The sequence below is a fragment of the Gigantopelta aegis genome, chromosome 8, assembly GCF_016097555.1.
Source record: "Gigantopelta aegis isolate Gae_Host chromosome 8, Gae_host_genome, whole genome shotgun sequence".
NCBI lineage: Eukaryota > Metazoa > Mollusca > Gastropoda > Neomphalida > Peltospiridae > Gigantopelta > Gigantopelta aegis.
The window spans coordinates 10,967,007-10,994,566 of NC_054706.1; the positions used below are offsets into that span (position 1 = coordinate 10,967,007).

General features: G+C 36.6%; 1 protein-coding gene across 1 annotated transcript in view; it reads left to right on the top strand.

Moving 5' to 3' along the window:
* LOC121379466 (protocadherin Fat 4-like) overlaps window positions 1–27,560 on the top strand; it is a 70,556-nt gene that overhangs the window by 24,571 nt on the left and 18,425 nt on the right. Inside the window, exons 29-58 of the mRNA XM_041508109.1 lie at window positions 345–527; window positions 936–1,067; window positions 1,436–1,627; window positions 2,867–2,989; window positions 3,936–4,118; window positions 5,171–5,479; window positions 6,146–6,442; window positions 7,270–7,392; window positions 7,937–8,122; window positions 8,489–8,623; window positions 9,924–10,106; window positions 10,918–11,049; window positions 11,654–11,959; window positions 13,075–13,257; window positions 13,965–14,087; window positions 15,518–15,709; window positions 16,262–16,390; window positions 17,045–17,227; window positions 18,113–18,241; window positions 19,121–19,309; window positions 19,837–19,965; window positions 20,903–21,085; window positions 21,514–21,636; window positions 22,351–22,671; window positions 23,017–23,334; window positions 23,926–24,114; window positions 24,647–24,781; window positions 25,386–25,565; window positions 26,166–26,471; window positions 27,080–27,412. Of these exons, the coding sequence (XP_041364043.1) occupies window positions 345–527; window positions 936–1,067; window positions 1,436–1,627; window positions 2,867–2,989; window positions 3,936–4,118; window positions 5,171–5,479; window positions 6,146–6,442; window positions 7,270–7,392; window positions 7,937–8,122; window positions 8,489–8,623; window positions 9,924–10,106; window positions 10,918–11,049; window positions 11,654–11,959; window positions 13,075–13,257; window positions 13,965–14,087; window positions 15,518–15,709; window positions 16,262–16,390; window positions 17,045–17,227; window positions 18,113–18,241; window positions 19,121–19,309; window positions 19,837–19,965; window positions 20,903–21,085; window positions 21,514–21,636; window positions 22,351–22,671; window positions 23,017–23,334; window positions 23,926–24,114; window positions 24,647–24,781; window positions 25,386–25,565; window positions 26,166–26,471; window positions 27,080–27,412 (5,829 nt within the window). The remainder of the gene's footprint in view (window positions 1–344; window positions 528–935; window positions 1,068–1,435; window positions 1,628–2,866; window positions 2,990–3,935; window positions 4,119–5,170; window positions 5,480–6,145; window positions 6,443–7,269; window positions 7,393–7,936; window positions 8,123–8,488; window positions 8,624–9,923; window positions 10,107–10,917; window positions 11,050–11,653; window positions 11,960–13,074; window positions 13,258–13,964; window positions 14,088–15,517; window positions 15,710–16,261; window positions 16,391–17,044; window positions 17,228–18,112; window positions 18,242–19,120; window positions 19,310–19,836; window positions 19,966–20,902; window positions 21,086–21,513; window positions 21,637–22,350; window positions 22,672–23,016; window positions 23,335–23,925; window positions 24,115–24,646; window positions 24,782–25,385; window positions 25,566–26,165; window positions 26,472–27,079; window positions 27,413–27,560) is intronic.

Genomic DNA, 27,560 nt, shown 5'->3' on the forward strand with positions numbered 1-27,560 from the left:
GTGTAGGAAAATGTTAACTGTAATTGTACTGTTAGTCCAATTTAAATGCTAGAATTGATTTAGGGTTAGTGTTTATTTTTATAAAAAGAGATATTAAATAGTTATTAAAGGTAAAATGTACCATTTGTAGGGTCCAGATCCCAGTGAACACGGCAATAAGAACTTGACCCTTCTTATTGAAATCCTTCTTATGTTCATATAATTCTAACTGATTGTGCAATTGAAAGTTTATCGGTTGGTGCTAACCGATTATAACCGATGATCAATGATGGAATTCCAGTCGATTCCCAACACTAGTAATCACCATGATTACTCAGTATATTAACAAACTTTGTTTTCCCTAGCTCCAGATTCAAGCGTATGATGTGTTCAGACCTGATGTACGAGTTGCTGAGAATGTTCACATTGAGGTAATCAGAAATCCTAATCCGCCAGTATTCCACGACAGCTTTTACGTGACGACAATCTCAGAGTCTGTCGAGGTGGGCGCGAGTATCCTCAAAGTCATAGCTACAGATGCCGACGGGGTAAGATTGATTACAATGACTTTTATTTATACAATTTTTAAAAAGTTTATTTATCTTAAATTTATGGCAAAATGTAATTATGCCCTGATTTAATAATTACCATTATTATAATAATAATGACAAATAATGTGGAAGATTTCTGGAAGATGTTAATAATTTTCAAGGTAGACAATATTGATAACATGTTGTTTTTTTCCTCTTCTTTTTTTTGTGTGATAAACACGATATAACAATTGTATTTTTGAAAGAAGTTTAATTTTTTAAAGGAAATTTTTTAATACTGATAAAATGTGATGTTTTATGTTATTTTATAAACATGACATTAGGAATTATATTTTATAAAGATGCTATGTTTTCAATCTGTTGTAATATAAATGTAAAACATGACTTTGTTTTTGTACTGTTCAGGACAAAACAGTGTATGCGATCACCGACCTATCCGGAAGCATGGATGCGAACACTTTCTTCTACCTGAACCCGAGTACTGGCATCATTTACGTGAAATCAGATCTCACTCAGGGTCATTCTCCACAATACACGGTCAGTTACAACCACAAAAAATGGTTCACTAATTATTTGGACTAAAAGGTTTTTACAAGGAATATCCCGTTTCTTTTCTTCTGTTTAATCCTAATCGTAATGCACAAATATCATATCATTTGTTTGTGAACACAATTGAAAGCTTCATGCTAGAGATTTATCTTTGATATACCACTAATTACAAAAATGTTTTTACCCAATTTTTTCTTTCCTTAATTCACAACTTCAGTTCATTGTGTAAGTGGTCATACCATTTGAATGTGAAAAGATTTGGAAACTATGTTATGGTGGACAATTATTTTTTAACCTACTTGTACTTATAGAAATATTTATAACACTGTTTATCTTTGATTACTTCTTGACTTCAGTTCAACGTACAAGCTCGAGACCAGTCTTACCCGGAGAAGTTTGGCAGCACGTCTGTTCAGATAAACATTGACCGCGATCAGTCCACTCCTCAGTTTGATCGGCAGACCTACTTGACCACCATCCTCGAGACTCTGCCCGTCAATTCCTCACAGCCAATAGTTACAGTGCTCGCTGTCGACAGAGACGTTCAGGTGAGTTATATTGTTATATAGTTCATTGTGAGCTGTCAACAGAGACGTTCAGGTGACTTGTATTCTTATATAGTTCATTGTGAGCTGTCGACAAAGATGTTCAGGTAAGTTATACTGTTGTATAGTTCATTGTGAACTGTCGACAGACGTTCAGGTAAGTTATAGTTGTTCATTGTGAGCTGTTGAGGTGAGTTATATTGTTATATAGATCATTGTGAGCTGTCAACAGAGACGTTCAGGTGAGTTATATTGTTATATAGTTCATTGTGAGCTGTCGACAGAAACGTTCAGGTAAGTTATAATTGTTCATTGTGAGCTGTCGACAGAGACGTTCAGGTGAGTTATATTGTTATATAGATCATTGTGAGCTGTCAACAGAGACATTCAAGTAAGTTATAGTTGTTCATTGTTAGCTCTTATATTGTTATATAGTTCATTGTGAGCTGTCGACAGAGACATTCAGGTAAGTTATATTGTTATATAGTTCATTGTGAGCTGTCGACAGAGACGTTCAGGTAAGTTATATTGTTATATAGTTCATTGTGAGCTGTCAACAGAGACGTTCAGATGAGTTATATTGTTATATTGTTCATTGTGAGCTGTGTTACAGAGACGTTCAGGTGAGTTATATTGTTATATAGTTCATGGTGAGCTGTCAACAGAGACGTTCATGTAAGTTATAGTTGTTCATTGTGAGCTGTTGTAGGTCAGGAAACATTTTGTTCAGTATTGCGTCGTAAAGCACTACACAATTTTAAGACATTAAACAGTAGTTGGTAATCAATTTTCAGTTGGCTAGAAATATTGCTAATCAGGATTTTGAAAACAAAATATTCCTTGCTGATGCACTGGAAACAACATTGTTTAATCAGCACCTATAAGGAAAGTTATGTTTTCAATGGGGGTTTTGTACAATGTAGCTGAAATAACAGAAATAATAGCTTTTCCCCATATTTTTTATGGTCTGTAGGATAAAGATAATAACTAGTTAATGACAATGGATATCGGCTTTATCCCTTTCAGGGCGAATGAGAAATTCCACTCAGCAGGTTAAAGCCGATATCCAACGTCATTAACTAGGTATTCTGTACATGTTATGTGTTTATTTAATGTGTTTATTTGTCAGGATCTCATGGTGCATGAAGCAACTGTCTAATATTTTGTGTTTATGTAGAATGTGATTATTTAGTGTTTAGTGTTTATATTATGTGTTTTATTTAATGTGTGTTTATTTTTCAGGATCACATGGTGTATGAAGCAGTGGGCGATGGATCAGCTTTGGCCTTCTTCAGAATTGATCCCATCACTGGAGCAATTTTTGTCAAGACTCCTTTGCTTGAAGACAGTCTAGTGCAGTACACAGTAAGTAGTGCTAGTATTACAATTTTTGTCAAGACTCCTTTGCTTGAAGACAGTCTAGTGCAGTACACAGTAAGTAGTGCTAGTATTACAATTTTTGTCAAGACTCCTTTGCTTGAAGACAGTCTAGTGCAGTACACAGTAAGTAGTGCTAGTATTACAATTTTTGTCAAGACTCCTTTGCTTGAAGACAGTCTAGTGCAGTACACAGTAAGTAGTGCTAGTATTACAATTTTTGTCAAGACTCCTTTGCTTGAAGACAGTCTAGTGCAGTACACAGTAAGTAGTGCTAGTATTACAATTTTTGTCAAGACTCCTTTGCTTGAAGACAGTCTAGTGCAGTACACAGTAAGTAGTGCTAGTATTACAATTTTTGTCAAGACTCCTTTGCTTGAAGACAGTCTAGTGCAGTACACAGTAAGTAGTGCTAGTATTACAATTTTTGTCAAGACTCCTTTGCTTGAAGACAGTCTAGTGCAGTACACAGTAAGTAGTGCTAGTATTACAATTTCATTTACTGGAGTGGGTGGGAATTTAACCGAAAATAATTTAGGGTGCTCTTATTTTTATGTAACCACTATATATGTAAAATTAAATGAGTTAAGCCTAAATTTCATTACAGGATGCAACACAACTCAACTGTGTAGTGTGTATTGAAAAAAACAGTAATCTACAGCTGATTTTTGTCAATCTGACAGCATTTAGTGGTTTGTATTTATAAAATGTGAAAAATTATGGTATTGTTATAAATATGATACTCTTTGTTAGTGTTGTTAGGAATCGAGTACCATTACAAATGTTCAATTAAGAAAATGTACTTTGTCCAACAAGATAAAAATGGTGAAGACTTGTATAGAAATACAACATATGTAGGTTTACTCTCTGTTGTAAAATATTTCTTTCCTTATTTAGATTTTTGTTGTAATAAAATCTTTGTCTGATCTTTCAGCTTCGTGTTAAGGCCTATGATTCGTTTTATCCACTGAATGCTGGTTTTACGACTGTGTTGGTGAATGTAATACGCAACCCAAGTGGTCCCGTGTTTACAAAACAGAACTACCTTGAAACCAGGAGTGAGTACACAGCAGTTGGGTCTCTCATCACCACGGTAACAGCAGCAGATTCTGATGGGGTACGTGTTCAATAACAAAAAAAACGCTTTTGCTCTAAAACTATACAGTTTACTACTTAGACTTACAACATACATTTAGATGTTTACATGGATGAATGCATGCACAAATGCACTTACACACTTACGTACCTACATACAGGTATGTATGCACAACTCACCAACACTTAAACACACCTTAAATGCCAGTCATCATTATAGAACATATTAGTTTTGAATTGATATTATTTGATGTATAAACTTACTCACTTACATGCACACCACATATATGCTTACACACATGTATGCATGAACACATACTAAATGCTAATCATTATAAAGTATCATGTTAGTTCTGTATTTATATTATTTAATGTTTACAATTTTATGTAATTTGTATATACTTTTGTAGTATTTCATAGTATTTCATAGTACATAGATGTTGCTCACAATAATTACCATACATATAAAATGTATTTCATGTAATGTATAGTGCATGACAAACATGAATGAAACAATTTATTAATGCTGAATTTGAATAATTAATTTGTTTTCACTCGTGTATTTTCTTTTCAAAGTATAAAACTCATTTAGCATACAGTCATCAGGGAATAGTATCGCATCGTGATTCACTACTCAAGATTGCTACACAATTTTAAAACATTAAACAGTAATTGCTAATAAATTTTCCATTGACTTGAAATATTGCTAAACAAAATTTTGAAGACAAAATGTTCCCTGATCATATGTAATCTATATTTGAAGAGTTTCATCACAAAACGTGATAAATGCCATATTAAAAACCATTGTGCAAACACCACTCAGAGACTGTTCACACATAGACAAACACAAGTTTAAATTCAATTTTCAGCAAAACACTATACGATTGTCTGAGGATATATGGCAGATTGCAGAGAAACTGGCATAGTGTTTATGGTGGTTTGGAATAAAACGTTTTTAGGATTGGGTGTGTATAGTTTATCGCGTTTTGCGATGAAACTCTTCATTTAATGTTTGTGATAAATTATGTTATGTTTGCTATCTATAACTTTGTAAAATCTGATTTATTTTGTCAGGATGTTGCAGTTTACACTCTTCTTGGAAGTCCCAGTGCTCTCCGGTATTTCTACGTTTCCCCTGACACTGGCGGAGTCTATTTGAAAACATCCCTCATGTCCAATCGGCTTACCAACCAATACATACTGTATATCAAAGCCAGCGACCAACGTGGGCCAGTTCGCTCCACAAACACAACACTGATGGTCAATGTGAGGAGAAAACAAGCACCGTTCTTCATAAACGTGCCATACGAGATCTCGATTACGGAGAAAGCACCGATTGGACGATCTGTTTATCAAGTGACAGCTGTGGATGTCGATGTAGAGGTCAGTAATATATGTTAGTGGAGTGACTTTAATGTTTTCAGGGGTGGGACGTAGCCCAGTGGTAAAGCGCCTGCTTGATGCGCGGTTGGTCTGGGATCGATCCCCATTGGTGGGCCCATTGGGCTATTTCTCATTCCAGCCAGTGCACCACGACTGGTATATCAAAGGCCGTGGTATGTACTACCCTGTCTCTTGGATGGTGCATATAAACGACCCCTTGCTGCTTATCGTAAAGAGTAACCCATGAAGTGGCGACTGGGTTTTCTCTCTCAATATCTGTGTGGTCCTTAAATATGTCTGATGCCATATAACCATAAATAAAATGTGTTGAGTGTGCATCATTAAATAAAACATTTCCTTGTTAATGAGTTTATAAAATGTGGTATTTAAACAACAAGAGTTAATCAAGACATACTTTATTTTAATTTGTTTAATAATTTCTCTTTTCATGTTAAATGGTCAGTTTTAATTATAAAAATTGCTCCTGAAAAATGTCAAAATTAATAAATAACCAAAATGGTTATTTGTTTTTGAATATTTTTAATTGGTTTCAGAATGTAATAACAAACAGTTTTATGATTCCAGAATGTGTTACAAACGAAGAACCAGCCCCCAGTAACTTATAACTATGTAAAATGATGGGTGGTTTTTTGTTTATGATTCCAGAATGAAATAACATACAGTGTGACAGGCGAAGCACCAGCTCCTAGTTACTTTTCTGTGAACTCCACGACCGGCGTGATATCTGCACGAGCCAGCCTCATGGTAGACACAGTGCAGTATTTAGTTCTGTGGGTTCAGGCGACAGACGGTCACCAGACAGCCACAGTGGATGTGAATATATTCGTGATCAGAAATCAGAATCCACCCATCTTTATTGCCGAGCCGTATGGTATTGAACTGAGAGAAGATTTCAGTTTGGGTTCAAGCTTCTTCAATGTTACAGCAGTTGATGCCGACAATGTGAGTATATAGCACTTGAAACCAGAATGAGATACGATTGTAATTATGTGTATAAATCAGGAAGATTTGGGGTTGGGATCAAGTTCAGTATGTAGGGTACTTGTCTGAGATGCTTGTATGATAGAATTGAATCTACCAGGGGTGGGAATTCTCCTCGGATCAGCTGTTTTCCTCTCATGGGACATTGCGTTTCCTCACACTTTAATCGTCCTTTCCTCCAAAATTTGTCTGATGGCACAGATTTTAATCTAGGATTTCAAGAATTTCCGGGACCCCTCTAGATTTCCTCTTTTTTACAGTTCACCAATTCCCACCCCTGATCTACATAGTGGACCAATTCTTTTTTTCTTTTTTTTCCCTCATCCCAACCTGTGCCCCACAATTGGTAAATCACAGACTATTAGTGGTGCTATCCTTCTTTGTAGAAAAGTACAGATAAAAGATCCCTTGCTGCTAATTGATGCAAAATGTAGTGGGTTTCTTCTAAGACTATATCACAGAATTATCAAGAAACAAAAGTGCTTTGTTAATACCACCAGACATAAAATAAGACATTTATGAAACAACTCTAATTTTTATCTTGGTTTTTAAAGTTGCTGGTGAATCATCATTTACAGTATTTTCTGTTATTTTAGTCCTGTTACTTGCAGTTAACAATTTAAAGAACATTTACACAGCAAAGTGTGTTGGAAAAGTACCGTTTGTATTCATAACATGTTGTGTTGAGATTTTTGAATAAGTAGAAATGTTAAAATTATTTTACAGCAAAAAGTATAAGACTTCAAGAGACCAGTTAATTGTTACTAATTAATACTTTTGTTATTCAGGATCGAGTTTTGTATCAGCTGCTTGGAGAAAGCAGTGCTCTCGAGTATTTTTACCTCAACCCTGCTACTGGTCACATCTTCCTAACCAGACGCCTCACAGAAACAAACATCAATGCATTTAAAGTGAGTAGTTTACCAAAATAAAGTGTTTTAGTATCATCTATGGTGACAGTTACCTATAAGTTTCACCTATGATGACAGTTAGTACATAATGATAACACCATTTTATTTGTGTTTTTCCTCTGTTTATTTGTCATCATTGAGTTTTGTGTAATCTAATCTTTATACTATTATATATCATTCATGTATTCATATCGTTGGTTAAAAAGATTCAAAATTTGTTCTGGGTATCGTTAACTGTATACATTTTTATGAATGACTGAATAGAGTAATGCCTTAATAGTTAATTAATAATTCATTCCATCATTCATTCCATCAATCCATCTTTTATTCATTCATTCATGCATTCATTTTTTTCATTCATTCATTCATTCTTTCTTTCATTCTTTCATTCTTTCTTTCATTCATTCATTCAAGCAACATTTGTTTGTTCCTTTTTTAATTCTTTAATTTTTTTTCTCTCTTGTTTGTTCAATCCTTTGTTCCTTCATTCCGTCCTTCTTTCATTCCTTCCTTCTTTCATTCCTTCATTCATTGTAATTTGCAGCTGACAATCCGTGCGAGTGACCAGCGAAGTCCTGAACAGACTGCCGACACAATTGTTCAGATCTCTGTGAAGAGGAACCAGTTCCCACCGGACTTTGTGATGGCTGCGTATAAGATTGCCATTCCAGAATACCAGCCTGTCAACAGTACCATATACAATCTGCAGGCTACTGACAGAAACCCACGGGTAACTATTTTAATAGTTATCTTCCTATTCAGATGGATTTTATTAATTCTGGGGGGACAGATTGTACCCAGTGGTAAAGTTTTCACCCGATGTGCAATCTATATACATGTAGGATTGATCCCTGTCACTGGGCCCATTCAAATATTTTAAGGTTTAGTGAGATTTTAAAAATGAAAATTGGGTTATTTGGAGCAAATAATGTGAGATGTTCTGATTTCTTTTAACATGTTTAAGTTTGCATGGTCTGGTGAGAATGCACAAAGGTCAGAATGTGCAAATTTCCTTCAAAATTATAAAGTGCTTTTGACTTTTATTAAAAATGTGTACAAAATTTTGTAATATTAAATCTTTTTCTTCATTTCACAGCCAGAGGGTAACATCGTATATGAAGCTACAGGACTTTACCCAGCTCAGACTTTCTTCTCTGTTGTCAAGACCTCGGGGGATGTCAAGATTTCTCAGTCTCTTAAAAACGATGGCCTAGCTCGGGGTGAATATACTGTAAGTTGTTAATTATAGGTTTTTTTGCTTATATACAATTATTAAAGTTTAAGCGTCTCTTAAGCTTTCTGGGCTGCCTGTCCAGGACTGGGGTTAGTTGTTAGTGTTAGTACAAAAGAAGTCAGTGTATTGACCTTATTCCTCACTCTGTGAATACATTAAACTCACTCTGGGTGGGAACCAGTGCTAAGATGGGATGCTATTAAATATTGGTCTTTGGAATTAATGCCTGATTATCACTAAGACCAGGATATTTATTTAAATTATAATCAAGCCTATATAATTGTACTATCTGCCCATGAGACGAGACACGCAGAATGTGCCCATTATAGACAGTATTAAGGAACAGTATTTATTTAAATTATAATCAAGCCTATATAATTGTACTAGCTGCCCATGAGACGAGACATGCAGAATGTGCCCATTATAGACAGTATTAAGGAACAGTATTTATTTAAATTATAATCAAGCCTATATAATTGTACTAGCTGCCCATGAGACGAGACATGCAAAATGTGCCCATTGTAGACAGTATTAAGGAACAGTATTTATTTAAATTATAATGAAGCCTATATAATTGTACTAGCTGCCCATGAGACGAGACATGCAGAATGTGCCCATTATAGACAGTATTAAGGAACAGTATTTATTTAAATTATAATGAAGCCTATATAATTGTACTAGCTGCCCATGAGACGAGACATGCAGAATGTGCCCATTATAGACAGTATTAAGGAACAGTATTTATTTAAATTATAATGAAGCCTATATAATTGTACTAGCTGCCCATGAGACGAGACATGCAGAATGTGCCCATTATAGACAGTATTAAGGAACAGTATTTATTTAAATTATAATCAAGCCTATATAATTGTACTAGCTGCCCATGAGACGAGACATGCAGAATGTGCCCATTATAGACAGTATTAAGGAACAGTATTTATTTAAATTATAATGAAGCCTATATAATTGTACTAGCTGCCCATGAGACGAGACATGCAGAATGTGCCCATTATAGACGGTATTAAGGAACAGTATTTATTTAAAGTCTACCAAATGTTTGACATCCAATAGCTGATGATTAATAATCAATGTGCTCTTGTGGTTTTGTTAAGCAAAACAAACATTTTGTTAATTTAAAGGCTGACCATTATTATGCCATTTGTTTCATCATAAAATGATTACATTACCTGAATTATACAGGGCTGAAATCTGAATGTGCTAGAATCTGAATTGTTAAAAGAGTATTTTTAATCTACGGTAGTCTGTCTGTTTATAAATATATTTTATAATATTTCAGCTTCAAGTGATTGCCTACAATAGTGCATTCCCAGCACAGAAGGATACTGTCCACCTGTCTATCTCTGTGGGCCGGAATCTAAACGTGCCCGTGTTTTCCAAACCGCGATACTCGACCACTGTAGATGAAAAGTACCCTCTCGGCAGACCTCTCATTAACATCACTGCTATGGACAATGATGAAGTAAGTAACCCCCCAACCCCCACACCCCCACCCACCCCCCCCCACTCAACATTAATTTTATTTTTTTAAATATATATTTTAATGGAGCATGATTCAAACAGTAGATCTCCCCCCTGCATAATTTCCTGCAAAAGCACCTGGAGTTAAAATTAAAGTTGTCACAGTACATAATATATGTAATAATACTAAGTAGCATGGAATTTGTTTTGGTTGAAAGGTTACATTTGGTCAAGAAAAGCGAGCATACATTCAGTATTTTATGGAATGTATTTTATGTGAAAAAAGAATAGCATTTGAAAAATAATATTTTAGAGTGAAATAAAGTAAATAGTAATAATTAATAATTAATAATAATATTAATTTGTTGAGGATGAAATGAAGCACTCAGTAATGTGAGAAATAGTATTTACTGTGTTAGGATGAAGTTGAGTATGTAGTAATTTAAGAAATAATATTTTATTGTTAAGAATGAAGTCGAGAATGTAGTAGTTTGAGAAATAATATTTTATGGTTGAGAATGAAGTCGAGTATGGAGTAGTTTGAGAAATAATATTTTATGGTTGAGAATGAAGTCGAGTATGTAATAATTTGAAAAAGTAATATTTTATGGTTAAGGATGAAGTCGAGTATGTAGTAATTTGAGAAATAATATTTCATGGTTAAGGATGAAGTGGAGTATGTAATAATTTGAGAAATAATATTTTATTGTTAAAGTTGAAGTTGTGTATGTAGTAATTTGAGAAATAATATTCTATGGTTCAGGATGAAGTTGAGTATGCAGTTATTTGAGAAATAATATTTTATTGTTAAGGATGAAGTCGAGTATGCAATAATCCGAGACAACACGGGAGGATCCTCACTGTCATTTTTCTTCATGGAACTGAAGACGGGATCCATCTATCTGCGTCGACCACTCACTGACACCACAGTCAGTCAGTTTATGGTAAGTGCTCAGAGATTTCCACAGGTTTTATTGTAACAAACAGCATGTATTAATAATAAAAATATAGTATTTGGGGTTTTCCCCAGTAAATTGAATTGAAAATATATAGTGTACACCAAAGTACATGTGAATTTAAAGTAAGGTGTCCCTTTTATATCCATTTTTAATGCATAACTCATGAATTGGAAAACCCCAAAACCAAGAAATATTAAAAATAAATAAGCATTTTGCATAAAGGAGATTAATCATTAAAAAAATGTGTATTTGTATTTTTGTTCCCTGCCAAATATAGTCAAGCCAAGAGTGTTAAAGCTGATCTCTCTAAGGTCTAATAGAAGAGACCCATTGCATGTTATATGAACCATTCTCAATGGTGTTGTGCTGTTGTCATATGAATAGGGTTATTTGTTTTCTGGTTGTTTCCCTTCACCACTATTAAATTTAAATAAAAATTAATATTACTTACGAATGAGCATTGTTATAAAATTCTTCAAACAAAAAGTACTTTATTAAAGCAGTTTTCAGAGACGAAATATTTAATTGGCATCATTTGTCCAAGTCTTCTAATGTAGTAGGGTACAGATTTTAAATTTCTGTTTGACAGATGACGGTACTGGCCAGTGACAGTGGACGACCCATGCGTAAGACAGAGGTCGAGGTTGTTGTGTTTGTACGACACGATCTGTTTGCCCCAGTTTTCCAGAGAACTCCTTACATTGTGACAATTCCCGAGAACACAGCAAATGGAAGCCATGTTTTTGCTGTCATGGCAACCGACCGCGATCCTGTGGGACAAGTGATGTACATGGTTGTAGGTGTTCCGCCAGCGCCGTCGTTGTTTACCATCCGGCAGAATGGCAACATTGTTGTCCGAGGCGACCTTAGAAATGATTTATCCATGCTTTATGTGGTGAGTTTTGTTAGTCATAACTAATATGGATCTGTAAAATTAGTAAGTTAATGTAGTTAACCACTGGTGTAGGAAGGTGCCACAAAGTGGGGTTGGGGGCACACTCATATTATAAAAACCATTGCTGCTGCTGCAAAGTGGGAGGGCACATGCCCCCCTTGCACCCCCCCCCCCCCCCCCCCCCCCCCCCCCCCTTCTGCTTCCTATGCCAGTATTAACCTACAGTAAGTTGGGATGTAGCTTTCATTGATAACCTCTGTGAAAACTTCTTTATTGTTTGGGCATTCTCAGTGAAGTATTAAAGGCCATGGTATGTGGTGTCCTGTCTATAGCAAAGTGCATATACAATCTCACTTGCTGCTATTTTGTAAGAGTAACCTAGGCAACAGGTTTCTTCTCTTACTGTATAAAACAAGTGTTGCAGTAATCAATCATTAGATTATGAAACTTTTAAAATGTACCGAGGTGTTGTTAAATAGACCTTCCTTTCCTTTTTTGGGTCATAAATAATAGCAGATATTGAGTGAAGAAGACAAAAGATCCATAGTTATCATGCAGTTGTTGTGTTTGTTGTTAAGGCATGACTGAATCAATGACATCACCAGTGTTAGACATTGACTGTGTAAAATCTGTCTTGTTCAAGTTTCTTCCCCAAATCGGCTTTCATCTGTTTGCAAACTTGTATATAGTTTTATTTAAGTATTAAAATATTGTCAGATAAATGCATAACAACTGAAATCTAAATAGACAGTAAATACTAAAATATACAGAATGCATGCACATTTATGTTCTGTTATTGATCACTCTGACGCCATATAACCGTAAATAAAATGTGTTGAGTGCATCATTAAATAAAACATTTCAAAATTATTGATTAACCCACACATTTGTGTTTAAACAACTTCTTTGCTTTAGAAAAATATTTTAAATTTAGTGATCCCACACCGACCATGCACCAAGCGAGCGCTTAATCACTAGACAATACCCAACCCCTTAGCATACACAAAGACAAAGTCATGTTGGTAACTCAGAGAAAAAAAGATGCTATGATGTAACTAATGACAATTCTTTTGACCTTTTTAATAAACTAATGGATTTGTTTTTGATTTTGCCAGCTGCGGGTGCGAGCGTATGACAGCGCTAACCCTGAGGCATTCACAGAAGAGGATGTCACCATCAACATTCGCAGAAATGTGAATATGCCGACATTTGGGGCCTCCACTTTCTCTGCTAGGATTTCTGAAGCCATGCTGATTGGAAATTCTGTCATTCAGCTCACCGCTACAGATGTTGACAATGTGAGTGAAAAAATTGATAACAGGTTTCAGTTGTAGTGTGCTACTTAAAATGTAATGGATATCAGCAGCGTTTTAATACAGAAATAGAATGGATTATCATTTTTTGCAGAGTTATTAAATGTATGAGCCATGTGTATGTGGAATACAAGAACTAAGTGTATATTAATGAGGTACAAACCTATTGCAATGATTTGCATGACGTATGAACTGACATGACATAGTAACTAGTGGTAGGCAGACACTGTTCCAAGATATCTTTGTCGTACTTCATATTTAGCAATTAATGAATTATAACAGAGTTTTTAGTGCATTTAGGGACTAAGCAATCCATGAACAGAAACACTGACCTCCTAATATATATAATAAAAACACTAACTGATTACTGATGGAATTCCAACCTCATTCATCAATTCACATCTTTTGACAGTTTTGCATGATCGACCTAGACATCTACAAAAGTAAATATCCAGTAAATTGTAGTTAAGATCAGTACTTTTGAAAAAAAAAGCCCATTAAAATGTCATTTTGTGTTTGAATTTTTTTTTTAAAGATGCTTCTTATCGAAAATCTCAGACAATGTTTCAGAATTACCATTTCAAATGTTTGACATCAAATAGCCGATGAATCTTGAATCATTGTTCTCTTGTGATGTGATCAAACAAAACAAACTTTAACTGTTAATGTACAGAAAATGTTTTATTTTTTAGGATCGTCTGACGTACTCGATAACGAGAGACCAGCGGTGTCGGTCTGCTTTCTACATTGCTGGAGACAGTGGCATCGTCTACCTCAGAGAATCCGTCCTCCACACTGCAGACAGTGCTTTCACCGTGAGTAGATTCGTGGGATAAAACTACTTGAGAAATCAGTGTCTCCAAAATATAGTAATCAGGGATAAAAAAAAGGTCTGCATTCTTCCAGAATTCTGGATTTAGTACTCCCAACAAAATTTCATTTCGTTGTCTATGAGGTGAAAGATGTAGCCCAGTAGTAAAGCTCTTGACTGATGCATGATTGATCTGAAGTTGATCCCCATCGGTGGGCTCATTGAGCCTTTTCTTGTTCCAGCCAGTGGTGTAACAAAGGCCTGGCCCCGTGCTTATAAACCTTAAAGTCTAGACTTTAATAAAGTCCAGACTTTAATGTCATGGCAACGTCATTCAAATAGCATTACGTTAAAGTCTGGACTTTATTAAAGTCTAGACTTAAAGTTTTATAAGCACGGGCCCAGGTATGTACTATCCTGTGGAATGGTGTATGCATGAGATCCCTTGCTGCTAATTGAAAACAGTACCCCATGGAATGGCAGCATTGGGTTTCCCCTTTTAGTATCTGTTATTAGAGCACAAGGGAATAAATTGTTTTTTAATATACCTAAAAATGTTTTAATGTCATAATTGCCTTTTTATATGGCCTTAAATACAGCCAGTTCAAGGGCCCACGCTTATAAAACTGAGTCCAGGCTCAATCTCTATTGACATCACACGCATACGATTTGTATGGCGTTGTCATGACATTACTGTCTCAGACTCTATTGACATCACACGCATATGATTTGCATGGCGTTGTCATGACATTACTGTCTCAGACTCTATTGACATCACACGCATACGATTTGTATGGCGTTGTCATGACATTACTGTCTCAGACTCTATTGACATCACACGCATACGATTTGCATGGCGTTGTCATGACATTACTGTCTCAGACTCTATTGACATCACACGCATACGATTTGCATGGCGTTGTCATGACATTACTGTCTCAGACTCTATTGACATCACACGCATACGATTTTTCGCATGGCGTTGTCATGACATTACTGTCTCAGACTCTATTGACATCACACGCATACGATTTGTATGGCGTTGTCATGACATAACTGTCTCAGACTCTATTGACATCACACGCATACGATTTGTATGGCGTTGTCATGACATCACTGTCTCAGACTCTATTGACATCACACGCATACGATTTGTATGGCGTTGTCATGACATTACTGTCTCAGACTCTATTGACATCACACACATACGATTTGCATGGCGTTGTCATGACATTACTGTCTCAGACTCTATTGACATCACACACATACGATTTGTATGGCGTTGTCATGACATTACTGTCTCAGACTCTGTTAGAGTCTCGAGTCTAGACTCTAAATGCATTTCCTTTTCATGTGTTATTACAATACTGAACATATTACAGAGATATATTAATGATGATTTTATAACAAACTATATTGTTGTGTTGTTTCCAGTGCACCGTAATGGCCAGTGACAATGGGTACCCACATGAGAACACTGTGTCTGTGACTATGTTAATCGGCGTGGACCGCGACACGGAACTCCCACAGTTCACTAATGGCGGTCGTTACTCGGTGGTCGTACAGGAGGACATGGATGTCGGCCGCTCCATCCTCAGAGTGTCGGCGTTCAGAACCGCCCTGGTGGTAAGACAAGACACCTTTTGTAGTTGTGTGTTCCGAGAGGAATGAACGAATGAAGGAATGGGGGGTGATAAATGAATTAATTAGATTATTAATGACTTGAATGGACTAATTAACAAATGACTGAATGAATCAATGAATGAACAATAGAACAAATACTATTGAATGATCAACTGTTTTAAAAAAAACCCAAAAGAAACAACTTTATGCAACATCATTTTGTTGTATTTTCTGCAAGACTGATGTAGTCATAATATAAATGTAGTCATAATAGCTGTTGATGCATGGTATTGTGGTCTGTTAGAGTGGACTGTGCGGCCCAATACCTCTGACTTCAGCACTTGAGGTTTCTGTTAGGGTTACGTCACCTGTAGTCCATATCAGTCCAGCCTCTATCTATTGACCAATCCAGCTTGGGTGTCCCTAACAGAAGCCAAAGCTCCTGCTGACATAGATCTCACCACGTCAAGGAATGGACTATGGAGGGGGAGACTGATGATAATTGTGTTCTTTGTTTGTAACAGACTGTATATATTATGAGAATGTTTCTTGTAGGGTCGTATTTTCTACCAGACGGATGGTGATTACCCAGCTCCCAGTTTCTTTGATGTGAACAATGTGACAGGTGACGTGCGAGTCAAACAAGATCTCCGTCACGACAACTTGCAGCTCGGATCTTACACGGTATGCATCAAGTGAATCATTTAGACAAGATATAGGTTTCTGTCAGCTTGGTTACAACAGTTTGTCTTGGGCTGATATCTGGAGAACTTGGGTGTGTGTCCAGGATAGGTTTGCTTGTTCCTTCATTACAGCAGTTCTGTCGTTCATAGATCTTTCCAGGGGACTCCATGTGTGTACCGGGACAGGCTTACTTGGACCTTAAATACAGCAATTCTTACTTGGGTAGATCTATCCTGGGTACTTGGAGCATATGCCCATAACAGGCTTGCTTCAACCTTCGGTGGATGTAAGCACATAATATTAACTGGTTTATACAACAGTTGAATTGATTTTAATTGAAAGTACATGTAAATTATACATAATATTATGACACAGGAATGCCCTATGTTAATGTCATAAAGCATGCTGAAAAGACAAGTTTGCTTAAACTGTTTGTGAATGTAAGCATATATTTCATATTAGATGATTACCGGTAATTGGTTGAAATGGTTAAATTGATGTTCAGTTGGAAGTCAAAGAATCTACATTGTAACATGGAAGTTCCCCTCAAATAAGAAGCTATGTCCAAGAGAGACTGGCTTGAACTGGTGGTGAATGAAAAAGTGTGTCATTATGGTAAATTGACCGATTACATGAACTGAATTTGATTTACAGCTGAAAGTGAAAGCATATGACACTGAAGTCCCCTACCTCAAGTCAACCGCCGAAGTGTTCGTCACAATTCTGCGAAACCTGAATGGTCCGATCTTCTGGCCGGCGGTGTACAGAGTGACTGTTCACGAAGACACCACAGTGGGAACGTACATCCAGAAACTGAACGTCTCCGACCCTGACGGTGTAAGTACCTCAACACATCGGACTGTGGTACCACACAACTGCAGCTAGAGGACCCACTTAGTTCCACTCTTGATATGATTTCTTAACTGCTGTCTGGATTGAATTTTTACTACATAAAATAGTATATGTTAAGTGTGATTAATAAATTGTACTATGTACCTGTGTTATACATGCTTCAAATTATTATATTTTTTGTCTTATTGGGGAGATAGCCTGGACCTGAAATTTAATTTTATAAACATACATGTAATGGTAATGTGAGAATTTGTTTTGAGTACAGTAAGGGTATGAAGAAATAATATAAATCCAGTTAATAATAATCAGAATATAAATATAAGCATATCACTAGGGGGTGGGGGTGGGGGGAGAGGAGGGGCCAACCCACACTGTATGTATCATGTATGTAACTTGTAAGTACATGTATGATTTTATAAAATTTAATACCGGTACAATACAAAGAAAAAAGAAAAAAGTTTGATTAGGGAGGGGCATGGAACTCATGGCACCCTCCCCCTTACTATGCCACTGAAGCATATGAAAAGATAGTATTAAATTATAGAACACAATTTTATATAAAAGTATTGAGATTATTATTTGTATTTATAATGAATTTTAACAAAAAAGAAAAAAAGTTTGTACAGAATAAGCTTATATGTTACTAGAAAATTTGGAATTGGAATTACTTAAGATGTGAAAGGGATAATACCGGTGTTGTACCTGAGAGAATGTTGAACCTAATTCACTAAACTCTCGCAACTTTGCGATATCGCAGGACAATGCAAAAAAATGTGCAAAGAGGATGCTTTGTTGTCTAGCAGAGCCTAAGAGAGTTTTGTGAATTAGGCCTCAGGTGTTTAACTGTATGAAATGTTTTATTTCCTTCAGAACCTGGTGAAATGTTCATTATCTGGAAATGGAGTGAATCATAACTTCTTCAGAATCGATCCCTCAACATGTCTTGTCAGTATTAAAGAACCTCTCGTCAATGACATGGAGAGATCCACAGAATACACCGTAAGTTAGTGCACGTCACAAAATAAACCTCATCAGAGTACTGATTGTCTAATATTAAAGATGAAGTACACGTATCTGCTGCTTTATCTAGCCACTTTGATAACTTAGCCAATATACTAACACATCCTTTCATTCTACTTATGAATATACATTTTTAAAGAAATATGTTTTAAAATTTGAAATACATATTAAAAACCATTTTACTGATGGACAGTAACCATAATTTCTAATTGTCCGTTCCTCCAAATATTCCATTTAAATAATACTGGAGACAACCGAACACCATAAGGTTTCATTCCATTAACACTTCCAGTGCTACCAGTTTAGCAATGGATTCATTTCATTTGAATCCTGACGATTTCAAGGCTTAAAATATGTCTTCACCCAGTGATGCCAATAGATGACCTAGCAGACTAGACCATTCAAAAATGAATTTATATTCATGTAATGTAAATTCGTTGATAAATGGGATATGTAGAATACCACTAATAATCATAATGAAATATGATGGAAAAGTATGTACATCATAAAGCCATATACAAAAAAATCAGGATAACTATATGTGGGACAGACAAATGGACAGACAGACAGAAGGTCCGATGGCTTAACCATGACACCACCAAGGCTGATACATGCTATAGGGAACTAAACATTACTCTCCTTGATCTAGTCTCAGGGGCAATCAATGAATGTTTACCGATACCCCCATCTAAAACAAAATACATGCCAGTTAGGCTTTTGGGTGTGTCTCAGAAAAGCGATGGTGAGTGATAACTCCATTTATACGGCAAGATCTGCAGCTGGCTATTGTTATGAGATCTTTACGTCTCGTCATTCTACTTTATTGTATTTAACTCATATTCTGTTCCTAACTTCCAGATCACTGTAATTGCGCGTGACGCCGTGGAAAGAAACCCGCAGTTTGCCAGCGCTAGCGTCATAGTGAAAGTGTTACGAGACATCTGGGCGCCGCAGTTCATGAACCTGCCATCGACACTCGACTTGACGGAGCACCAGACTGTCGGTCACACAGTGTTCAGTGCCAGCGCCACTGATCGGGACAGAGAGGTCAGGGCACATTGTTATTATTATCATTTTCAGTCAAAATTATATCTCATAGTGCAGTGAAATTTTGTTAAAAGAAAAATCCTCTGGAAACAATGTTGTTAATTAGTCAGTGACTCATCAGAATATTTGTTTATTTTGCCATTTATTGAAGATGTCCATTGTCCATGGGTGGGATGGATTTTCTGCGGGATATAGTCCAGTAGTAGAGCACTCACCTAAGGTGCAGTACGTCATAGTATTTATTACAATCTGTGGGCCTATCTTGTTTTTGTTTTTTTCTAACCAATGCACCATAACTGGTTTTATCAAAGGTTTGGTATACAATCTTTTTTTGCAGAAATTACAAATGCATGGACCAAGGGTTGCACTAAATACCAAATAATTGTCATTTAAAATGTGCTGACCTGTTGTTAATAAAAAAAACTCCCTTGCCTATGCATATGATTAGTATAGTTTAAATGTAACACTTTCATGTACCCAATCCACTTTACTTTTATTGACTTAAGATTTGAAATTTTTTTGTACAGGGAGTTCTGACTTACGAGCTGATTGGCTTGTTTCCTGCTCAGAGTTTCTTTGAGGTCAGACCACGGACTGGCGAAGTTGTTCTGCGGAATAGTCTGCTCTCGGACAGCATTGGCCACATTTCCTACACTGTGAGTTGTACTTTGAATAGCTGTTTCATAGCTAAAGCAAGAATTTGAATTTTGATTTCACTAGTATTGAGTCATGGTAGTGAAATTTTGAATTGATGGATTCAGTACCTAATAATTATTTTAATTCATGTTGTTATTTGTTAGATTTTATATTTGCACTTTCATACATCAGTTAACACCAACCTGTGCCCCACATCTGGTATATCAAAGGTCATGGTATATGCAGTGCTGTCTGGGCCAGTGAAAAAAAGTTGTCAAATGCTGCATTAAAGTCTATTTTGTAAATATTAATATCCTGTCCACCTCCAACCACCCCCCACCCCCCCAGTCTAAGGGTTTTTAATCTTTATCTCCCTCTTTAGGTAACATATCCGATTATTACTACATGTATATGTAAAATTATTGTAATTTGTTAAAGTAGGGCTATTTCATTTTCAATCATGGCTAGTAAATGTTTTAAATCACTGATCCCATGGCTAGTGGATTTTAAAAAATGTCTAGAAGCCATGCCCCTTGGTGGATCCATATTCTATGACTGTTTTGTTTCTGTCCCAACCTGTGCCCCACACCTGGTATATCAAAGGTCATGGTATATGCAGTGCTGTCTGGGAAAGTGCATAAAAAGATCTCTTGCTACTAATGGAAAACTGTAGCAGGCTTGGTGCTCATAAAACTTTTAGAGTCTAGATTCGAGACTCTAACAGAGTCTGAGACAGTAATGTCATGACAACGCCATACAAATTGTATGCGTGTGACGTCATCAGAGATTGAGTCTAGACTCGTTTTATATGCACAGGCCCAAGTTTCCTGTACGACTATATTAAAAATTATAATAAATGTTTGAAATCCAGCAGCTGTTGATGATTAAATCTGTGTGCTACAGTAGTAGGCCTATCATTAAACAAAAAAATTAAAAAAATTCTGAACTGTGTTTCAGATTCGCATTCAAGTGTATGACAGCTTGCGTCCTGACAGTCGTACACATGGCGATCTGACCGTGCATGTCCAGAGAAACATAAATGGACCAGTGTTCACCAAGACTCGGTATGAGGTGTCAGTCGAAGAGATGGAGACACTCGGAAACATCATTCTCCAGGTCACAGCCACGGATGCTGATAATGTAAGTCAGGGTTTAGGCTGAAGCCCATACAAATTTATCAATTTGGCAAATTTACTGAGAAAATCTGTCACCAATTTCAAGTTCCATTGAGTGAAACGGCAAAAATGGCAGTACATTTATAAATGACAGACGATTTTCGAATTGGCTTTTTAGAGAATTAGTAATGAAATATATACGCCAAATTCACTTTTAGTGATTTGGTGTGCAACAGTTAGAATCAGTGACCCAAGTTGAGGATTATGTACCTTTTCTGTTAGGATTAAAATACATGTTTGATTCTATACACTAGATGTCCAGAGTAGTATATGACCAAGAGTTTTGTTAATGAATTTTCTTTTTTTATAAATGTTCAACTACAAAGTTACCACATCTCAACTGCCTGATTTCTGTGAGTATGTTCATGTAATGATGGTTTGACATGTTTCCAGGACCGAGTCACATACATCAGCCTCGGCGGGGAGAGTGAAAGACAACTGTTTTACCTGAACCCCGAGAGTGGCAGTATCTCACTGCGGTCTCCGGCTACGCAAGCTGCACGCAATCAGTATGTGGTGAGTACTTTCAGGATTATTTACATGTATTTAATGTATTTTTAAAATATATTTCTGTGTTCTCGTGTGTACTTTCAGCATTATTTACATGTATTTAATATATATTTTTTACATCTATTTCTGTGTTCTTGTATTTTCAGTATTATTTAATGAACACACTGTCAAGTATCAAAATAATGAAATCTTAGACCCAAAATAGACACCATTTTTTAAATGTACTAAGATGTCATTAAACAAACTGCCTCTCTTTTATCTCGTGGCGGGACATAGCCCAGTAGTAAAGCACTCGTTTGGGCTATGTCTTGTTCCAGCCAGTGCACCACAACTGGTATATCAAAGGCCATCGTATGTGCTGTTCTGTCTGTGGAATGGTGCATATAAAAGATCCCTTGCTACTAATGAAAAAATGTAGCGGGTTTCCACTCTAATACTATATGTCAAAGTTACTAAATGTTTGACATCCAATTAATAAATCAATGTGCTCTATGGGTTTCATTAAAGAAAACAACAACTTCTTCTTGTGTTTTATGTCGGAGCTTTCTGTTAACAAGCCTTGGACCCTATTGATCTTTGACAAATAAACAAGTGGTAATGCTAACTGCTTTTGTTTTAATTTTAAATGAATTCGTTAATAGATTTACTGATTGATATTTTATTATAATTGTTAATATTTTACAAGCTGTAATGGATTATTTTAATGTTTCTTTTCCACAGTTTGAAGTTCAAGCGACTGATAATCGGGTTGGTAACCTTGCTCGAGTTTCTCAGACGTCAGTTGTTATCACTGTCCTACGAGACAGAGGTCCCCCGGTTTTCCACAACACCCCTTACGTTGTGAATGTTCCAATCACGCAGGCTGTCAACTCGACATTCTTCAACGTCCTTGCCATTGACCCCGACCCTAAAGGTCAGATGAGATACAGACTTGATGGGTTCAGCCCAGGAACTGACTATTTCTCGCTACAGGGCACGACGGGAGAAATATTTGTACGACAAGACCTTACTAGGAATACTGATGTCTTTGCTTCATATACGGTATGTTGTCGTTGTGGGTTTTTTGTGGGTTTTTTTTTTTTTAAATCACATTGTACATGTATTTTGTTAGTGTTGATTTTTCTTTAGTACAAAAATATACATTATTGTCTAAATAGAGTATGGATCCACTAATATAGACCCCCATTTTAAGTTTTTTGACTTACAAAATTTACAAAAGCTATTTTTTAAAGGGAAGCTTCTGTATAACACAAGATACGATTTGTATAGCGCATCATCTACATAGTAGTTATTTCAATCTAGCTTTCAGTTTAATTTTTATTTTAGTTTATAATGTTTTCTTTTCATACATAACCTAATCTTTTAATGATACAAAATATTTTTCAGCTTTTGGTGTCTGCATATGACAGTGGTAACTCAGAAATCATCAGCTCTGAATCTGTTCAGGTTAACATACTGCGAAACCTGTTTTCCCCCGTCATTTCACCCACTCAATACAGCAAGAGTATCTACGACTTCCAGCCTGTAGGCAGCAGTGTTTTCCACGTCACAGCGTCCGATGATGACATCACCAGCCCAGAGAACACCTTCACGTTTAAGATTGCCACGGGTTCAACAGCTAACGAGTTCTTTACAATTGACCCATTTAGTGGGCTGGTGAGAGTCAATAAGGATCTCACTCGGAGTACTACAAGTTATTATGTGGTGAGTAATAGTCATTAAAATAGAAATACCCCATCTACACTCGTTGAAACCGGACAACCCTTGGGACCAAATAAAATGAAATAGTGAAATATGTCTGGTTTAGAGGGCATTCCAGTTTAAAGAGGGTCCGGTTTTGAGAGGTTTTACTGTAATAATATATGCTATTCTGTCTACTGTAAACTGGATTAATATTATGACATGGATTTTTTTAATGAATACATACCTTGGTGTATGTTTGCAGTGTGTAAATTTCCCGAATAATCAGACAAGGTCTGCAATGTGTATCTGCATGCAAAGTAATATGTATGTATAATTTTCATGGGTGCGAATAATGCAACATTTATAAGCATTTTCTTTTGTTGATTATTTATATTATATGAAATTGCTATTGCTGTTATTCATTTAACCTTTGTAGTAGGCATAACTACACGTTTTATCTGATGTAATTAAATGTCAAAAGAACATTATATTAAACACCAAATGGCCATAGCTCAAAATAATATTATGCTGTATCATTAGAGAAATATTCCATTCTTTTATACTTGACTAGAATAGCCATTGTACTCAATATAATTATTATTGTTATTTCAGTTTGAAATTGTTGCCTACGATCATGCAGCCTTAGTCAGAAGCTCATCAGCTACCGCCACAGTCAGTCTGATCAGAAACAGCGGTATTCCCGAGTTCGTTAGTCCAGGCCGTTACGACATCACAGTGTCTGAGATCATCCCCGTCCTCGAAAACATCGTCACTGTACGAGCTACCGACTCCGACGCAGCCGTAAGATTTATTTTATATTTTTTATTATTTTTGTATTTCTAAATAAAAGTAATTGATGAACAGTTTATCTGTTAGTGGTGCTGAAGCTGTTGGTCTAATTAAACAAGTACTGCTGGTGATCTAATATCTGTCTGCCTGCATTTGCCCTAATTGCCTTCCTGCCTGCTTAATTATCAGCTCCTCTGTTTTGTCTGTCTGTCTGTCTCTCTCTGTCCTTCTCTCTCTCTCTCTCTCTCTCTCTCTCTCTCTCTCTCTCTCTCTCTCTCTCTCTCTCTCTCTCTCTCGCTCTCTCTCGCTCTCTCTCTCTCGCTCTCTGTCACTGTCTCTCACTTTGTCTGTCTCTCTCTCTGTGTCCCTCCCTCGCTTCCCCCCTCTCTGTCTCTCTGTCTCCTGGTCTCTGTCTCTGTCCCTGTCTTTTCATCTTTCCCAGTGTATGTTTGTCTGTTTCTCTGGAGATCTAACAGTATATACCTGACAGAGAATCATGATGTTTAAACAGAGACAATATAATAACTGTATGTTTGTAATTTAGGACACACAAAATGGTCAGATTCGCTACAGCCTTACAAGTTCACCTGAAGTACTGAGACTTTTCCAAATTGATTCTGTTGGTGGAAACATAACTGCTCGGGTCTCTTTGACAACCGCCACTGACAATCTCTATCAGGTGAGTGTCAAATTCTCTAAATATATTACTTTTCTTTTTAATGATGAGAGTTGGACTTTAGCTAACTTGTTCCATTTAAGGTCCTGTTTACCACAGGATTGATCCTATTCCTGTAGATTTTTGTTTTTTAATTTCAACTGGTTTTAGTATTTGGTGCCTGGCCATCCATTGACCATCTATCTGTTGTCCAGCTTCCCAGGGCCCATTCAACCTTCTCGCCTTTTAACTGCATCAACTGTTGGCTGAAGTCAGGTTAAGCACATAATATTTATATATATATATATGTCCTATTTCTACTTGTTTCTTGGCTCTTTAAAAGACATTATTCTATGGACATGTTGAATATATTTGGATAATAATTTGCATTTTTAGAAAATATTTTTGACTAATTTAATTACCAATAACTCTTGAATCCTTTAGTAAATGACTATCGTATTTTAAATGGATGTTCATCACGTGATTTTGCTCATAACCACCTCCATGAATGTAACTTCAGGGCCAGGTCAAAATCATTTAGAACTTGTTTAATGTTCATTTAACATTTAGTTAAAGTCTGGCATAAATTATTAAAGTTATTAACACTTGTTTTTCTTGTCAATCTCAGCTGATGGTGCGAGCGAGTGACCGAGGTGTCCCCACTCACATGTCCGAGACTATCGTCACAGTGCGTATTCGCCGCGAGGGTCTGCCGTTCTTTGAAGAAGCCGAGTACACCGTGACTCGATCCGAGGATGCCGCACTCCACACAACCATCATTCAGCTCCACGCCTCAGACCCGCTCGGTGTACGTTCAAAAGTTAAACTTTGTTTCATTTAACGACACCACTAGAACTCATTGATTTATTAATCATCGGCTATTGGATGTCAAACATTTGGTAGTTTTGACACAGTCATATAGAGGAAATCCGCTACATTCTTACTTTAGTAACGAGGTATTTTTTTATATGCACCATCCTGCCCCGCATTTAGTTCAAGTTGTTCCTGATGTTAGTTCAGAAATGTATGTTGATTTTTTGGTAAAGAAAGTAATGCTGAGTTTTTGTTATTGCATGTATAAAACATATTAAGTGTCTAAAAAATTTTTCGTATCTCCAAACTTCAAGGGCCATAACTGTCAAAAATGGGCCAATACCTATGAAAGTCAAATTTGATCTGTAGCTGTGTATGATAAAGCTATAAACAAATTTTCTGCTCAATATCTTGAGGCATTGCAAAAAACAAAGTGCAGAAATCTATTTGTGCAACAGACAGACAGACAGACAAATGGACAGAAAGATGGAGATGAAACCTATAGACCCCTTTCATTGGACCAATAGGGAACTAAAAATAACCAAAATGAAAATATGCTGAAGTGTTGTTAACCTTCCTTTCCTTTGTCTTATAGAGAGAGCTCACCTATGAGATAACAGGTGACGGTTTGGCATCCACACTGTTCCGTATCGACCCTGCGAGTGGCCTCGTCACCCTGGCCCAGTCTCTGAAGACTGACCGCGCCAACACGTACATCGTCCGCGTGGTTGCATATTCCGCCAGCGACGCCGCAGTGAAGACCACCACGCTGATACGTGTTGTTGTCATGAGGAACGTACACGCTCCGAGGTTCCATTACGGTCCAAAGGCATACACACTGTCAGAGGATCAGGCTCTAGGAGTGGAGTTTGGCAGAGCTAATGCGACAGATGTCGATACAGTAAGTGATATTTTATCAACCCCTGCAATTAAAAAAATTTCTATGGAAAAAACAAATTATAGTCCATGTAAAAAAAAAATACTGTGGAGAATTACTACCCTAGTAGTCACTTAGAACAAAAAAACTGTTATTGTTAATAATATTGTGAATATGAAATATTTAATTAAAAACCTGCATGGTTTCATGGTTAGTATTTGTTCTTTTGTTACAGTTCTATAATCCCCTCCCCATTTGTTATCTTGTGAAAGTAAATAATAATATGCCTCAGGTAATTTAAGGGGGCTATGGGCGTTCTGTTCCTTATACCCCAGTAGGTGACAGGTCCTTTTTCCTGATCACATATTTTGAAATTACATGAATAACTAATCTGTTTTTGACTTTTTTAAAAGTTAAGTTTTCTTATCGAGTGTAACGAATGAGATATTTGAGAGTGAAACAACCTTCCATTAACCTGGCAGAACTTAGGTATTCAAGGGGCGCCATTTTAGAATCTCATTCCACCCCTGTCACCTCGGAGATCCTACATTCAGCCATGGTATGCTAATGTTTTATGTTATGTGCTAGTGTATTTTGGCTTTCTTACTGACTGCATGATTATTTTTTCAAAGGGAGAAAATGGCCAACTGACCTATTCCATCGCCTCCATGAACTCCAACCCAATATACGCAAGAGACTTCTTCTACATTAACCCAACCAGTGGCACCCTCTCAGTAACCAGGATGTTATCAGAGGACGAGTCTCGACCAGTCCGTTATGTATTGTCTGTTGTCGCCACCGATAACGGGGTGCCGAGACGATCCGATGTGATTGAAGTGACTGTCAATGTTGTGAGGAACCGAAATGGTCCGGTGTTCATGAAGAACAAGTATGAGTTGGACATTGATGAAAACATAGCTGTCGGCAGCAGTCTGCTACAAGTGTCTGCCACAGACGTAGATGGGGTAAGATTATAAATGTCATTAATGTGATAAGTTAGACATTGATGAAAACAGCTGTCAGTAGCGGCTTGCTATATGTTATATGTACCGATACAGCCAATCTGAACCACGTTAATATTTTAGCTTTATTATTTATTTATTAACATTATTT